Source organism: Poromitra crassiceps (genome assembly GCF_964638095.1).
Source record: "Poromitra crassiceps genome assembly, chromosome: 2".
Taxonomy (NCBI): Eukaryota; Metazoa; Chordata; class Actinopteri; order Beryciformes; family Melamphaidae; genus Poromitra; species Poromitra crassiceps.
Window position 1 is genome coordinate 102856238 of NC_139624.1, and position 18051 is coordinate 102874288.

At 42.1% G+C, this 18051-nt stretch overlaps 2 protein-coding genes across 3 annotated transcripts in view; both read left to right on the plus strand.

Annotated features, from left to right (window-relative positions):
• LOC310795363 (integrin beta-1-like) overlaps nucleotides 1-5079 on the plus strand; it is a 56999-nt gene extending 51920 nt beyond the window's left edge. Inside the window, exons 16-17 of one of the 2 annotated variants that reach the window (XM_083657397.1) lie at nucleotides 1482-1559; nucleotides 3442-5079. In XM_083657397.1, the coding sequence (XP_083513523.1) occupies nucleotides 1482-1559 (78 nt within the window). In that variant the 3' untranslated portion in view covers nucleotides 3442-5079. The remainder of the gene's footprint in view (nucleotides 1-1481; nucleotides 1560-3441) is intronic. The other variant, XM_083657398.1, reaches the window with a different exon arrangement.
• Nucleotides 5080-7040: 1961 nt separating this feature from the next.
• LOC310772321 (ras-related protein Rab-18) overlaps nucleotides 7041-18051 on the plus strand; it is a 20251-nt gene continuing 9240 nt past the window's right edge. Inside the window, exons 1-2 of the mRNA XM_083632096.1 lie at nucleotides 7041-7202; nucleotides 11610-11665. Of these exons, the coding sequence (XP_083488222.1) occupies nucleotides 7135-7202; nucleotides 11610-11665 (124 nt within the window). The 5' untranslated portion in view covers nucleotides 7041-7134. The remainder of the gene's footprint in view (nucleotides 7203-11609; nucleotides 11666-18051) is intronic.

Consider the following 18051-nt stretch of genomic DNA (forward strand, 5'->3'; position numbering starts at 1 on the left):
GCCCTCTTTAGGATCACCAGCCAATATCAATATGACAGAGGGCCATGTCTCAGCATAAGTTATCTATGGTATTTTGCCGCCACCTAGTGGTGAGCTCTTGCTAAAGCTGAAGTGTAAAGTGAGTTTGAAGGTGCAGATGTCCTTGATCAACCCCAACCCCTCCTGTGTATTTTGGGGTCTTTCTTGTTACCATGGGCTGGGCGTCTTCGGGTTGCAGATGCCTTTAATTATGGGAAACGAGAGACTGTTAATAGAACACTGACTGGCCTGGCCGTCCTGACAAGATAACAAGGCAAAGCAATCACAAGGCTCTCTGATCAACTTCAAAGAAATAGCAGAACCTCCTTCCCATCCCCACTTAAGGATGCAACCCCACTATCCAGATTACTATTAAGGGAGAACTTATAATTTACATTTTAATCAAGGTGTCAGGCAATCTAGGAGAGTTGGCCCTTGTTCCATTTAATTCAGGGGTGGTTCTTGGGGCACATGTATTGAATAATAGTAATCTATAAATAACAACACCTCAAAATGTTCCTGTTTCCTGATGCACAGCTTCATCACTGACCTCTCGGGCTACGACTAAAAACAGATTGTTTCCTTAAACCTGCAAACAGTTAATTTACCTTCTCTGTTCTCAGTACTGTTGTCCTTGCAAGTTGTTGTAATTTTCGCCGTGATGAGTCTGATAGTGCTGCCGAATATTATATTCCTTGAGCATTGACATGTGCTGTGAACACACCAAGCACACTGGCTTCCCGTTTATTTCGGAAAGAAATATGAACCGGTCCATTTGTCTTGGAAGACATAGTCTGACTCACTGGAAGCAGGCTGCAGGGATAAGCTGGTGCTGACCATTTCAGTCAGAGCGGAAGGGAAACCCCTTTCCACTCCCTGCAAGCTCTACCATTGGCAGCGACCATTTCGATCCATTTCAATCAGAGCGAAAGTAAATCCCTTTTAGCTGTGTGTCGCTCTCAAATGCCTCTGCCGCTTTGAAACAACAACAATAATGCTAGCTAGCAAGCTAGCAACCTACATGCTGAAAATGGCAAGTTTTGACAAAGATTTAGATTGTGCAATAAAGCAGGCCTGTTTGGTACTTTGGGTGGATGGTTGTAAAGATAACGGAGCATTTTTCCCCACTATACCAGAGTGAGAGTAAGAGGAGCTAGATTCTCTCCTGCGCTGGACTGGTACAGCGCCAAACAGAGATACCAGTAGTTCAGGACTTCAATTTCACACTTTCAATTTTCACACTTTGCAAAGTCATCCTGTGGGCCGGATTGGACCCGGGCCGCATGTTTGACACCACTGATTTAAATGCAGCAGTGTTTCCTTCTCTTTTTCCCCTCTGTTTCCAACTCTGACTCCTCTCCATCACTCCTTTTGGTCTTTATTTGTGCTTTTTTTTTATACTGCCTTTTCTTCATTCTGTTTCCTGTGCTGAAACCTCTTCTGTCCTCATTCTCTACCTGTAGCAAGAAAACCCGATTTACAAGAGTCCTATCAATAAGTTCCAGAACCCAAACTATGGCCGTAAAGCTCCCGCCCTATAAGTTTGTATTCCTTTCCGCTTCACTTGAGTTTCCTGCATGGACTTTATTTATTTTTTGTATGCACTTACACTTTGTATAATTTCACCTTTCTTTTAATCCTTTTAAAACTGCAAAGAGTTAAGTAAACGAAGAGGAATATAATATATAAAGAAATGCATGAGTGTGCAGTGTTATGTGGCAAAATCTGTTCCGTGTCTGAGAATATAAATAGCTTCCTCAGATGACAAATAATGTGCCTTGGTGAGTATTTTGTGATACAACTGATATGAGGTCCTGTTTGTACATGCTGGTATTTGGGAGCCTGGTTTCACTGCATGGATCATTCTGGACTTCCACCCTGGGGGCGATTTCCACAAATTAGAATATACCGGTAACTGGACCAATCAGTAGTTGACAAAGTAACCAGCCAATCAGGGATGCCGCTTGCAAAACAGTAATGGCATCTCCCAAAGCAACGAGCAGTAACATTAACGTTAGTAGAGTAAACACAGCCATAAGTGCAGTTATAGCAGAAATAGACTCAATAACAACAATTAAACAAGAACAAGAGTATGCACCAGCCGAGAGCCATTTAGATTAGATTGGGCAACACTGATTGGCTGAAGGAGTTGTCTGTCAAGGCAGGTACTCTCCACTAGGGCTGTACGATATTGGAAAAAACTCACATTGCAATATATTTTGTTAAGTTTCTGCGATATATATATTGCGAAAAAAGTACAAGAGTTTTCACAAAATTATTTGAATAGCTCATCAAGAATTGCCCCTTTAAGAAGATTGTGCGTAACCTGCATGGGTGACCTAGTAGCAAATGTTTTTAGCTGCAGCAGAGCGATTGGCAGAATGCTAGTGTGCTAAGTGCTATGTATCAACCAGCAAAAAAGTTATAGCATGACGTGTTTGAGTTAATGTGCCTTATTACTTGCCATTACACGTCCTGCGATGTGACTATTGTGCATGCACACATTGTGATGACGATTGTGAAAAGATAGAGTGCAGCCCTAACTCCCACCCACAGAAATAGGGAGCCAAAGTGAACGTCACTTCTTGCCTCTCTCAGCGTACCAGCGTCTGAAAGAATATGAATGCTGGTGAACGGAGAGAGACGTGACTTTTTGATCGCGTTTGAATTGTGCCACGGGGTACACATCTCATGTTTGTCAATGTAAACGATAACGTTGCAAGTCAAGAAAGTCGCAGTTTGTGGTAAAACTGTGGCACTATAAGTTATAAATCAGAAAGACTACACACAACCAGTCGCGAAAGTGACGTCTCTCCCGCCAGTCCACGTTGTTGATGGTGTGACGTATAATGTGCAACACGAGAGATGTGGTTGATTGACAAAATTAAACCTTACATTTCAGTTTCAGGACAAACTGCGACTTTCTTGACATGCATAGTTCTCTTTTAAATGGACAAAATGTACATGTGTACCCCGTGGCACCATTAAAAACGGGATCAAAAAGAGTTACGTCTCTCCATTCACCACCATTCATATTTTTTCAAACGCTGGTATGCTGAGAGAGGCAGGAAGTGACGTGATGTGGGTGGCTGGAAGTCCAGACTGATATGTAGAGTGAAACGGAATGTGAGATCATGTGATCAGGATGTGTTTCTTACCAGGCTAGGTATTTGGTACACTATGAAAACGGCATGTTGTGACTGTGTTTCGAATGCTGTCTATGTACGATGAATGGAAAGTTCTCATTTCAACATATCAAGTGTTAAATGTTCTCCACTTGTGCCTAATGGTAATGCTGTGTGCGTTTTTCTTAAATTGTCGTTTCGCCTGTTGGAAACTCATAAAAATGTGTCATACCTGTATGACTGGATTATGAGTAACATGACTCTCAACTAAACTCGCTCTTTCATTTTTGCCTTCCAGGGTGAAAATCCCATCTACAAAAGTGCTGTCACGACTGTGGTCAACCCCAAATATGAAGGAAAATGATGGCCTGTTAGTTTCCAATGAACACTGCTAGCAAGTATCTGACAACTATATCGATTCGGGGGCATGAGAGGAATTTGTAGTTGGATTTCTGTAATTTTCTTTGAGCCGCTTCACCATTATAATGTAACGTTTTGGCCACTGCATCTGTATTTTTCCTAACACTTTTTAATTTCTATGGATTTGTTGTATTTTAGATGTACAGTTCATGTGTATATACTTTTAAGTTGCATATTTGCAAAAAAAGATGATGAAATGAAGGTGTTATTTTCTGGCCACAGGACTGGCATGGGCAAAATTTTGTCCCTTTTTTTCTTGTTACCTTTTAACCAACACAGTGTGTACATTATATATGGACATGAATCTCTCTCTCTCTCTCTCTCTCTCTCTCTCTCTCTCTCTCTCTCTCTCTCAATTTGACTCAATTCAGTTCAATCAGTGCTTTATTGGCACGACAGAGATTCTATACACTGCCTAAGCTAAGCAGAAGGTTAGTAAAGTTGATTCTATACACTGCCAAAGCAAAGCAGAAGGTTAGTAAAGTTGCAGTAATCAATAGCTGTATACTGTACAGCGGTTTTAGTTCAGTTGTGATGCTTTTTTATCCATATGTGTGACAGCAGTTAACACATTTTGCAGCTAATGTCTCTCTCTCTCCCTTCCTCAACCACTGTGTTTCTGTGTCTCTCTCTCTCTTCCTCTGTGTCTCTCGCTGTCTTGTTCTCTCTCTCTGTGCACTGACTTCTTGTGTATTCTTTGTGTTTCAGAGAGGACCTGAGTTTAATATGTAACGTGTCTGCCATAGCACATTATGTATGATGTGTGTGTATATATAGAACAAATATACAATAGGAAGTATTCAATTGAGATCGGACAGCTATGCTGAACCTCAATAGATTACGCAGTGGTAAATAGTTGTATATTTAGCAAACTGCAGCTTGGAAAAATGAAAACTAGCATTGGTAAGAAATATCCAGTGTTTACGATTTTATTCTACTCTTAATGAGTATTGTTGTCTATCCTGAAGGATTAAAACATGAAGTAAATATACGAAAAGAAGGCTAATACCAGCATTCGTTATTTTTATCATTGATATACTATCACAAAGGGATTCTATACCACTTGTTTGAATGGTTAAGTTGTTGCAAAGTGTCAAACAATCAAATAATTTGTATAGTTATGAAACAAGATAAGTTGCAACTAAAATGTAATTGTGTTTTATTTGCTTAACTAATCTCAATATTCATTCTCAGGTCCTTTCTGTGTTCATGTCAAGCAAGCCAAAAATATTTGCTAATTTTTCTGTCAGCTTGTCAAGTAGCACATTGTGAACTCATCTGTCTAGGTCAATAGAAGATGTTTTGTTAAACTGCTTTAGATTGAAGCCTGGAGCTAGCCTTGAACCTAGGAGTATTTGTTCAAAGACATCTGAATCACCTCTGACATGTTTTCAGTCAAATGCCTCTGAAGCACCACACACAACTAAGCCTATACACTATTGTTTTCAAAGTGCCTTTTTATTTCAATGCCATGTTCTCTCCCGATGCTGTTTATGAATTTATTTATTAAATAAAGTACAAAAAATGTGAGTTTCTCTTTGTGAGCCTGAAAAAGAACTTTTGTGTACGAGCACTTGTTATCTATCTATCTATCTATCTATCTATCTATCTATCTATCTATCTATCTATCTATCTATCTATCTATCTGCACTGTACATCAAATTATACCCTGCCGGCTTACTGTGAGTTGGTAAATAATTGCTTTCTCTCAAATATACTCTGAGTTTACTGATAGGCCTGATACAGGGTAGAGTTTGTTGACCTAGATAGATGAAATCCTGGTCAAATACAGGCAGTCAAGAACATGTCTAGACAACATGGATGTGCAATGGTCCATTATATTTGACTTTGCAACAGGAAATTCCCATAATGCCTAGTTGAGAGCCTGGATGAAAAAAGTGATGAAACACTTTTTCCTCAAATTAGAGTTAGACTCTCGCGTTGTGGAGCTGTTATACTGTTTTCTGACACAGTTTTTGATTTACTGTAAGCTCTTAGTTTCTCACATCTATTAGCCTATTTCAATGTTAATACCGGTATGCCCATCTATCAAACTTGAGTAAATTATTGTTATTTTTATGTAAACTGGAACTGGAACCATTCCAAAGCCATGGTGTGACTGCAGGGAGAAATTAATGTACAGTAGAGTGTAGAATTTCTGAGTTTGATTGTTTAGGAGACAGAAGAGATTATAAGGCTTTATTTTTTAACCGCAATTAATAGCAAAAGCACACAAACATTGGTAGCTTTAACATGTTGACTGTAGTGGCACTTAGAATTGTCTACAGAAATACAGCTATGCAGACAGCAGATTATTTTAGATATAATTGTTGATGTCTTTTATTGAGGGAAAAAAATTTGTGTTATGGACATGTGTTCAATATACTGCTCAACTTTGACATTAGTGTTGTCCTCTAGCCAACAGCTTCGAGTTTTTACACATTTTTTAAACTGTGATAATTGCCACAATTATGACACAGACTGCACATATTGCATTATTAAGTTGCGCTCTTCCTGCTTTCACTCATGTTTAAAGTCAAAAATATGTTTTTCTTCTTGTTCCTACTGTTGGATGTTTGAGCTTCATTGTGCAGAATGATGTCTGTGCCGAGTCTGACACTAGAATGCTGTATCCACAATCCAAAAATAAAAATTAACCCCATATATAATTAAAATTGTCTATACATTTCGGTTAATCAATCAATCAATCAATCAATCAATCAATCACAACTTTAATCCAGACTCAGGGTCCATATAAAAATATACATACAACAATAAAAAAGACACCCTACAAACAGTAGGAAAGAAAACAAGAGTGAAATAAATAAGAGCAGTAGTCATAAATGTGACCTGTACCAGTCTCCCCACAGAGGTGACTGATACCTGACATCACTACAGTAGGGATTAGCCAGCAGCCTGATGATGACATTATGTGAAACATTAAAATAGGCTACAGCTGTTTTAAACTTGTTTAAACAATTTGAAACCTTTGTTTTGCAACACCCAAATACAATTCTTGGATGATATTTCTAGGAATAGGGCTACGTGCAAAAATGCAAAAGCTGATTAAATTCAGGTTTGTGTGTTGGCTTGTGTTAATAATAATGGGTAAATGGTTGAAGCTGAAGCAATTGCAGTTATGGGATTGTTAACTCCACCGCCCACCCCGTCCCTTTCAAGGCAACCCTACAACAAGGGTATCACCAACAAAGCACCCAGTGTTACACCCATTCTTTTTTTTTTCTTTTTTTACAAATTGTCAACGTAAAGATTAAAAAGAACTGCCACCTATCTCTTTACCTTGTTTTGTTGTGTAATAAGCATGATCATCAAAGTAAGTTAATGATCAAAGAACATTTTTGCACGCACGCATGCATACCGGAAGTCGTGCCGGATGTGGTTGGAGTGGTTGTTCTTGCCTGTTCATGGTTCTTACCAAGAACCTGTCAACTATCTCTGGCTCTGCTGCAAGCTGTAAACAGCAGGAGCAAGTTAGGGGGGTAAGCATCGTATAGTTTTAACACAGGCTGCCGGTTTGTGTCAGGGGAAAACAGCTAACTACAGGAAGAAAATGGAAGAAGACATACTAACGACGCTGAAAATATTGATAATTGGAGAAAGTGGCGTTGGAAAGTCCAGGTAAGATAAAGTTACACCTCGAATAAGTTGATGTCGTGGCTGGTTGCTAACGTTAGCTAGCTAGCCAGCTTTAGCTTAACAGCTAAGCAAGTTCATGCTAGTTAGGTGTAAATATACCAACGTTACACCGTTTAAAAGCAACGGAGAGCACTCGTCTAGTACTCCACTTCCTAATTAGTATTCAAACTACGCTATTCAGTTGGTGGTTATATTGTGCTGATGCTAACGTTAACCGTCTTGCTAACATTAGCTAGCTGGCCGTGCTAGCATGTGTGACATCATCCCTTTTCACATCAACAAGCTGGTTGAAGATGTTGCAATCGAGTGAGTCATACGGTTCCTCTGCTACAAATCCATGGAAACTAACAATTTTACTGTTATTAGCAATAACGTAACGTTAACCACAGTCCCTGGGATAATGTGACAGATGAGTTGACCCCCGCCTGCAATACCGCAATGGAAATAAGTATTGGACTTCCGCTAATCCTGATGTATTTTAATACTGTATGCTTCTGTGTTGTATTTTATTATGTCAAATAAAATCATTCATTCAAGAACACTCCCTATACTGATCTAGAAAACAAATCCACATCAGAGCTATCTTCTCCAAGTCCAGGTGGTTCACACGCCACCATCACTACAGCATTATATTTATGTTGAACGAGCTTAACCTCAATAGATCTAGCCTGGTACGTTAGATCATTATAAGAGTCCTCAACCCTGTAGTCACTGGCATGTTGGATGTACACTCACTCAGACTCTCCAGAAGGCTAAACTGTTTGGTTTTGCCAACTTGTGGTAATCAAAGGGCCTTGTTATTGCCACCAATCAGCCTAATGTGATGCAAATTGGAATCATGTAATGCTATTTTCAACTTCAGTCTGGCAGTCTGTAGTTTGTGCCACTGGCAACATAGAGTGCAGCCCGTTTGTTGCTCTCCTTTATATCCATGACTGTGATCCAGAGACTGCATGAAAGAATGCTGATAGCCAGCCTGAGCCATGAACCATCACATTGCAAACTATGGTATCAAGTACAGCATGCCTTCCAGAATCATAGCACGGTACAGAGATAATGAGCTGCCCGATACTTTGTCATAACAGCCTTTTGACAAGTGAAATGTCTGGCCAAAAGAAATCATCATTCAGGCAGGGTATTCTGTTGACCAGACGATCCTCAGTTTCTCAAAATAACAAATCATACGTCAACCACATAAGGGTAGGTCATTTGCATTCTAATTACAAGACTATGATCTTCAACATGATCAACAAGGGATGGAATGTAAAAGGGGTTTGAGACTAACCTCCATTTTGGATCAACCAAGCGTTAGCCTGGATGGATTTAAATAACAGTCTCAAATGTTGTACTAATCTATGCTCTTTATGTCAGAGAATGTCAGCAGTAAATGTTTCCACTGTATCAGTAGCAGTTGTAATTTTGCTAATTCTAGGTCTGTTGCATATATTCATCCACATTTTGGCTCATGTGCAGGTGGTAGTCCCAACATTATCCTTATTTAGATGCTTTATTGATTAAAACATTCACTGTGTGCACTGTGCCACTGCTCGTTTTAGTTGTTGAACAGAAATTACTTTTTTCTTGTCGTGGTAATTTGCTTGCTATAATGGCAAGCCTGCATTGATTGAGTACAGAGGAGGCATTGAGTATATGCCAACAACACCATAACATAGACCTCGATTTGCTTATATTTCCTGAAAATTGAAGAGTTTACTATAAGCTTCTTTAGTGCATACGGGCCAAGGGCAGTGTTTCCAGAAAGCAATTTAGCATTAATTTAAATAGGCTTTTGCTTAATACAATAAACTAATTCAGAGTTTCATTGGGCTCAGACAAGCAGCATTTTATTTGAATCATCTTGGACCAATTGTTCTATCATCAAGTAGGTAGTGGTACACTGACTAGATTAATTTTTGACTAGAGTGCATATATTTCATTTCTTTCCCTGCAGTCTGCAGAGGCCCTTAAATCATAGGCGAGATGTCTACCTGCCTGGCAAAGAAAACATGAGTTTCATTTGACCTGACCTATACTTATTCTAACTTGGCTGTCTCACAACATAGTTCATTGACTATGTAGAGACTTCAAACAATGAACACTCATCGCGCCAGCATCCCTCTTGATGGGCTGCGAGGGAAAAATCCGAGCATTATGCCTGGTTCAAGGGAAATGAGTGGGCTTATCCACATCATCAGTGCTGTGATTAAGGCCTTTGCACTTGATTAGTCACAGTCAACAAGTGAACCCTGTCCTCCTGAACAAAATGATGTCATCTGGATCTGGTGTCAGTGTGTAATGCACGTGAAGAGGAAAGTGATCAATAGGACAGAAGAAGATAGGCCCGGTGCAGCAAAACAGGACAGCTTTGGGATGGGCCGGCTGTCTGAGCCAGGCACATGGAAACCAGAGACCAGACCAAGGGCTTGCTCACCTTTAGTAGAATAGAATGACTGAAAAAGGCCATTGTGCTGTGTTGTTGTTATTACTGTTTTGTTTAGGGAAGGGAGTAACCATTTATTTCATTGTCGAATAATCATTTTGTCTACATGTCAAAAATAATGAGAAATGCTCAGGACAAGTTACCAGAGTCCAAAGTGATGTCTTTAACTAGCTTAAGCCAAGCATACACTGTGCGAAGTGACCCCGTTTTTCTGACCGATTTTAGAGCCCCACGACTCATTTTAGATTCAGGCAGAATTTGAGCTTTGTCGGGCAATGTTTGCCATACAGGGGGAGCGAGGACTGATTAACTGTGGGCAGTGGTGGCACAATGGTTAGAGAAGCGAGCTTGTGACCGGAAGGTTGTCGGTTCAATCCCCGGGACCGGCAGGATAAATCTGGGTGGGGAAAGTGAAAAGGCAGTGCTTGCCCCTCCCTCATTACCACCACTGAGGTGCCCTTGAGCAAGGCCCTTAACCCCAACCGCTCCAGTGGAGCCGCTCAGTGGCCAGCAGATCAGACTGTGGTTGTACTGGGCAGCTTCCAGGTATGAATGTGTGTGTGTGTGTGTGTGTGTGTGTGTGTGTGTGTGTGTGTGTGTGTGTGTGTGTGTGTGAGAATGTGAACAGGGCACTCCTGAAAAAGAGAGCATTGCTCTCAGTGAGACTCCCCCTGTATAAATAAACGTAAAAATAAAAAATGCCCCCAAGCGGCCGTCGGGCGCCCGAATGAATTTGGGACATCTCAGAAACTTTGGTTGGCCGTTGTCAGGCTCTCACACAGTTGAAGTAGAGCCGCAGGTCGATTCCCCAAACTTAGTGTGGTTGGGCGGTAATGAGGTAATACCTTCATACTAGGTATTTGAAAATAGCAAAGGTATCCGTTTCATTACGTAATAAAAAAAAATCTGCTGTGCAATGTGCTTGTACACATAATCTATATATACAATTGAGTATGTGGACTTTGTCTGTTTCAAGTTCTGTGTGTTTGAAGATGCTATGAAAGTGATGACAGAACTTTTTGTAAACAATGTGTAATGTGTCAAATAAATAACCGGACAAAAAAAGACTACTGCTATTTAGAAGAGAGTCAAGCGGCCATAATTGTGTCATGTGACAGGTTCTCTCCTGCGCGACAATGTGCACGTATACCAGCGTACATTTTTGGGAAGGTTTAAAGGTATAAAAAATTGGATATCGCCCGTGTTTTTTCCTCATTGTGCCTGAAGCCTGACCATAGATGTGCCAGACACTGACACATTGGTCAAGCTGTGGCAACAGCATAACCTGCCTCTTTGATGTTTCCTCCTATGATGACCAGTATGAACCACACATCTTAGCAGGAAATCCATTGATCTTCACTGCCTCTTTTTTGTTCTGCCTTGTTATTAGCCTGTTAGTTTGTTGTTGCAGTTGACTAGAGAGAGAGAGAGAGAGAGAGAGAGAGAGAGAGAGAGAGAGAGAGAGAGAGAGAGAGAGAGAGAGAGAGAGAGAGAGAGAGAGAGAGAGAGAGAGAAAAAAAATGGATAGAGCGATATGAGCCTTTCTACCTGCCTCAGAGCTTTCAAACAAATCTTTGACAATTGTCATACCAGTTCCCAGAACAGTCCGCACTCCGCAGGGGTCGATGAGTCATTTTATGAGTTATTTTTACACGTACAGTGTGAGCCCTCGGGTCGGGCTTGACGGTCGGACGGTACAGTGTGAGGAGATAACTCGTGAGCTTTGGCTTTACATCGCAGACGATTTACTCGTACAGTGTATGGGAGCCATAAGTCTGACCAACAACAAAATATAGTATTCATTTTATAATATGATATGGCGAAAAGCAAGCAATAGTTTTCTGTCAATCAATCAATCAATCAATCAACTAATCACTTTGTTTCAGCACTGGTTTTGTTGATGTAGCCTTCATTTATTTTCTCTCTTCCTTTTGTCTCTTTTTCAACAGCCTCCTCCTAAGATTCACAGATGACACATTTGATCCAGACCAAGCAGCAACAATAGGTGAGCAACAAAACTGAGCTGTGTCAATATTAGCCTACCTCTGAAGTGGAAGTAGGCTAATGTGTGCCAAATAAACAAAGGGACTCACTACTAAAGGCTTGCAGCCAATTAAATTAAGCATAGTTTGGTTGCTAAGATATCGACATATGTCCGTTTGCAAAATGTGTGTCTATATTTCTCTATCACATAATTGTTCGATGTGTTATTATTACTACTGTAATTTGTAGGGCTGAGTTAAAAAAATCGATTCTCCGATTTTTAATCGATTTTCATTTTAATCCTCGATTATCGATTCATATGTCCAGAGATCGATTTTTTTTTAAATAAACAGGCTAAAATATTATGCTGTGTGTGGTAGTTGAAACATAGTTTCAAGTTGACGTTTAATTATGTTTGTAGTTGAAACAAAAACATAAATACTGTAGGCTACATGAATGGAAATGTTTGATCATTATTAATATCTACTTTTAGAAATTATATAGGCTGAAATCAAATCACTGTGCATAATTGTGAAAGTGTCTTTATTGACAGATGAAAAGGCTGTTATTTACCCTTTGTCACCACCTGGTGAGTAAATATATGTGTAACTAAAACCATTAAAATTGACAACAATCTGCAACTTTTTTTCCCCATGTATCTACTTGGCTGGTTGGGAACCCCTGTGTTACATAACTGGACAGTCATGTAATTCAGGGTACAGCTCAAAAACCACGTTTTGGTATCACTAACCAAATCAATATTGAAAATTGATCGAATCGGAAATCGAATCGAATCGAATCGAATCGAAATTAATCGATTCGCAACCTTGTGAATCGGAATCGAATCGATTCTTGAAATTTGAACCAATACCCAGCTCTAGTAATTTGTTACTGTTGTGTCAGTTAGCCCTCCTTTGCCTGTTCTCTCCATATAGTCTCCCATACTCTCTCTATACTCCCATACTCTTCCATACGCTCTCTCCTCTCCCACATTTCCCATTCTCTCCCCACCTCCTCCCTCCCCCTGCTCTCTTCTCCCCCACACCCCCCGCTCCCCCCCCCTCCTTCCCCTCTCCTGCTCTCTCCTCTTGCTCCTTCCCCACCTCCTATACTCGCCAACATTTCCCATTCCCTCCCCACCCCATCACTCTCTCACATTCCCCCTGCTCTCCTCCCTTCTCCTGCTCTCTCCTCTGCTCTATCCTATATTTCTATATTTTCTCTATTTCTCTATCAATTGTTCAATGTGTTATCTTTATTCTGTAATTTGCTACTGTTGTGTCAGCTAGAAATAGCTAGACATACTTTCTGTGAAGCCCTCTGAGACATGCTTGTGAATTAGGGCTATATAAATAAACTTGACTTGACTTGGCTTAATGCTATATGCTGGCACTGTGACAGCTTACGGGCGGTTGCAGTCTATTGATGGCGTCCTGGGCAGCATTGTTTGGAATGTCACATGTTGGTTGTGGAAGTTGAATAGTGAGCAGAAGCACACAGCTACCAAGCTCAGTCACCATAAGCTGTTCTTCTCTCTGATCACTAGTCTATTCAGCCTGCTGAGGCGGTTGGCAGTTAGATTGAACGGAGCAGCAGTGCACAAAATGACAAGACACTTCTCTGCTCCGTGACCAAAAACGCTGCACTCAAATGTGTCTATTGCACACCCAGTCATCTCTGCATATCATTTAAAATGAACAATAAAATGCAACTCTTTATGAAAGCCAAGGTGAGATCACAGCACAAAGAAATGAGGCTTGTTCGGACATCTGCTAAAGGTGCGTTCACACCGACCTATTAAAGTTTTTCGCTGGCATCGAGTTTACATACAAAGTCAATGCAAACGAGCGATTGAGCGTATATTCGCCCGGGAGAAAAATCGCTGGGCGTCCGAGCGGCAGAGACAGAGCGATAGGGAGAAAATATGCTCGTCGCCCGAGATGAAATATCCCAACTCGAGCGAAAATACGCTGGCATCAGTCGCTCGCTGTTCAACGCTGATTGGCTGCCGTGTGAGAGTGAGTCAAGGATCACTCTGGCTTGGAACAAACCGCTGGTTTATTGTGTGGCAACAAACCACATTGACAGGCTGACAGCTGACATGAAGTGAAGTCTGTACTACCGGTATGGAGCTCGCAAGGGGAGCACGCTGATAGGCTTAGCTTGTAAACAACGACGGGGGCTCGTAGTGGACAAACAGCATGACATTGCGTAACGTTATAGCCCCCACATGTCCGTCAATTCGTGTGCCTGTTGATGAGCGATTTAAACAGAGCGACAGAGCGATTCCAAAGGGTTGAATCAAGCGACAGAGAGAAAATAAATATCTCGGTGTGAACACAGCTTAACTCATTGAGTGCCAGCCACTTTTGGAGAACGGACGCTCCCAGTGCCAGAGTTTCAGAGCGTTTTCAGTGATTTCTCGAGGCCCACAGAATATTGTGTGATATTACTATGTAAACACCGAACACGCACAAAGAACGAGCTGACTCTATTGTATCATCAGCAAAAAAAAGTTTATTGATACCATTTTCCGTTCTTTACTTATGAGCCGGAGAAGATAGGTTGTTTTGAGCAAATACAGGCGTTTCAAATTAGAAGCTGAGTTATTCCGCCTTTTGTGAAATGAAGCATTTCAAGCACATTCACTGACTCTGAAGCTAATATTTTCTGATGTAGTGACGTGGTGTAGTTGTGTGGTGCCCTGCGTGCCCCACCCCCCCTCAGCTGCAAACTCCTCCCCACACTAACACACAGCCTAACACGCACCCAGTCTATTTTCGGAGTGCTCCGTTTTTGTGTGCGCTGGCTCCCAGCGCGACACGGAAAAGCCAAACCGGACTGCTGAGAATGGTTTGGCCCTTCGGCGTCGGGTGCTGCTTTTCTGGCGGCTAATCGTGTGGAGAAACTATGCAGACAGACAGACAGAGGCAGAGGGGCTCAGTTGTGGGCGCGGATTGACTGCTGTTCGCAGCCAACGTCAGCTCCAGACAGAGCAATCTATATGGCTCTGGCTGCAGCATGAGCGGTTTCTCTTTCATCACAGGGCTTTTTCCTGCTGTTTTCCGGACCTTTCTCTAATCTGGAGAGCACTGTCGCCACCTAATGAGTCCGTAAAATAGGTTATACACCTTCAATAGCTCCCATATTTGTACAGGAGATGCCTGAGCCAGGAGCACAGCGGATGCAGTAGCACACGTGCTCCACACCGCCCTGTCCCACCTGGAGGGGAAGGACACTTACGTAAGAATGCTGTTCGTGGACTACAGCTCAGCATTCAACACCATAGTACCCTCCAGGCTGGTATGCAAGCTCAAGGACCTGGGACTTAACACAGCAATGTGCGACTGGATCCTGGATTTCCTGACAGACCGCCGCCAGGTGGTGAGGGTGGGCAACCTCACCTCCTCCCCACTGACCATCAGCATAGGAGCGCCCCAGGGGTGCGTCTCCAGCCCCTTCTGGTATGACCTCTACACCCACGACTGCGTGGCGACTCAAACCTCTAACACCATCGTGAAGTTTGCAGACGACACAGCAGTCGTGGGGCTGATCTCGGGGAGCGACGAGACGGCCTACAGAGAGGAGGTGGGGGCCCTGGAACAATGGTGCCAGGACAACCACCTCTCTCTGAACGTCTCCAAGACCAAGGAGATCATTGTAGACTACAGGAGGGGGGGGGGCGCACACCCCCCAATCACCATCAACGGCACAGTGGTGGAAAGGGTGGACAGCTTCAAGTACCTGGGAGTCAATATCCACCAGGACCTGACATGGGCCGGCCACACCGCCACTGTCGTCAAAAAGGCCCAACAGCGAATACACGGACTCAAGCGCCTGAAGAAATTCGGGCTAAGGAAAGAAATCCTCAGGGACTTCTACAGAGGCACCATTGAAAGCCTGCTGACTGGCGGCTTCACCACCTGGTACGGGAACTGTACCACCATGGACCGCAGGGCGCTACGGAGAGTGAGACGCGCGGCACAGCACGTAACAGAATGTGAGTTGCCAGATCTGCATGAACTGTATAAACAGCGGTGCCTCAGGAGGTCCCTGAAGATCATCAAAGACACAAACCATCCCCACAACAGCCTGTTCTCCCTGCTACCCTCAGGGAGAAGATACAGGGTTCCGAAAGCACGCACAAATCGCTTGAGGAACAGTTTCTTCCCGCAGGCCACGAGACTCCTTAACATACACAAATAGTGTAGTAGCCGCACTGTACCGTACTGTAGCTGCTACCACTACGTATGTCTAACGTTTAATTGTATGTTTAATAAGGAATATGCTATTTGCACCTGTATGTCAAATACGCCGAATTTAAAATGCCGAGTTTAATTGTATGTTTAATAAGGAATATGTTATTTGCACCTGTATGTCAAATACGCAGAATTTAAAATGTTTAAGCACGTCTAAAGTATGCACCCGACACGTGCACCTATGTACAGTGAATATGCCACTGTCTCTGACTTGTCTTATCACTATACTGCCTTATGCTTGTTGTGTCTCTTGTTGTTTTTGCACCCATATGCCCTGTTATATTTGTTATATTTGTACTATTTGCACTATGTTGTAAACGGAGTCCACAGCACAAGAATTTCACACGTGATACTTGTACCATGGAGTGACAATAAAAATCTTGAATCTTGAATCTTGAGGCTTTGATCCACGTCCCACCGTCAAAAAACGCAATTGACGAACATACTCGTCCTTGGCACTCTACGTTAGTATCTGAATTGACGAACATACTCGTCCTTGGCACTCAATGAGTTAAGAGAAGGCATGAGCAATTGGCAAGCTGTGAGTCAGTGTCACCACTGCACCACACACACACACACACACACACACACACACGCAGCCACCCAGCCATTTGATTTATATTCAAGTTCATGTGGAGTGTGAAAAACAGCTTCTAGCCCACCAAGCTATCCAGCTCCTCTGGTGAAATAGTGACCCTGGCGGGGCATCGTTTTGTCAAGAGGAGTTCTTTCCAGGTTCTACTGGATCTGCAAATGATCTCAGGATTTTTTTTAAATGGTATTAAACATTTGCTGCATCAAGGACACCCCCAATCTTATTTTCAGGTGGCCTTGGGGCTGTTACTAACTTACTACCCTAGTGGGCTCATTTTCATTAAAGCATTCAACAACTCAAGATTCATGGTCCCATTGATGGCTGGGGAGGCAGCTAGCTAATGTGAATCTTGTGAACAGGTTCTAGCTCACAATACTGTCTTTGTTGAAACAACCAAAGGCACAGATTCCCAGAAAACCTGGAGCAATAAAAACACATTTTCTTCTAGGGGTCGGGTAGGCATGCATCGCTACTGTTGTACTTGGCCAACTGGGAGTCCTTGCCAAACAGATGTCTTCATAGAAGTCTAGCCTGCCTCATTAACTCAGGTCCCCGCAGATCAGAGCAGGATAATTGCTTGTAATCTGGTATCACTCTCTCAGAATCTGATTATTTCCCCCCTCACCTCCTAAAGCGGTTAGGTTACCGACCGAGAGTGTATTTCTCAATTTGCGGCCTCCTGCTATTTCAGCCTTCTGGATACATTGTCACATTAGCACATAGAACAGTGGCACAAAGGTAATGATTAGGCCGGAGGTAATCACTTTAATTGACCAATTCATATTTCAGAATCAGAATCACTTTTTTTGCCACAATATGCATTTTTTCTTGTATTTTGCACCTGACTGTCATTGTATTTTGCACCTGTCATTGTATTTTGCACCTGTTATTTTGCACCTGTCATTGTATTTTGCACCTGTCATTGTATTTTGCACCTGACAATCCTGTCAGCCACCCCCTTCCTTTTCCCCCAGAGGACCACAATGGAAATACGCGTGTGGCTTTGTTGTGTTTTAATCCTGGGCAGTTGTTTATGTTTCATAATGTCTGTCTTCTGTGAAGCAGCATTATGTGTGTTTTAAATTGTCAAATAATACTTACTTACTTTTTGCAAGATTACGTAGGAGGAATTAGTCTTAGTGTCATTATGCAGCATCTCTTGAGCCTACTTCCATCATAACAGATGAGTTTCATTTAGCAGAAACTTATTTTCTCTTGTCTTTTTGTGTCGAAAATATAAATCAAAGCAGAACACCTTTGGTAACGCATTATAAAAGGTGAACAAGTAGAGACAATACAGTATGACAGACTTGAACATTTGAGGCCTCAGCTTCGCAGCTGAACGCTTGTAGTGTTCCTTTAGTTTGTGTTCCTGTATCAGGGCTGTTTTGAGGTCAGTAGAAATAAGTAGAAAGAATAATTCTTTCTACTGTTTTGAGGTCGGGCTGGCCTGCAGAGATCAGCTAGCCTTGACTTGCAGTGGTAGTGGCATCTTGTTGTCCTGTGATATTGCAAACAGATGCTGCATGTTCTCTGGTCTGTTAATGTGTAGTA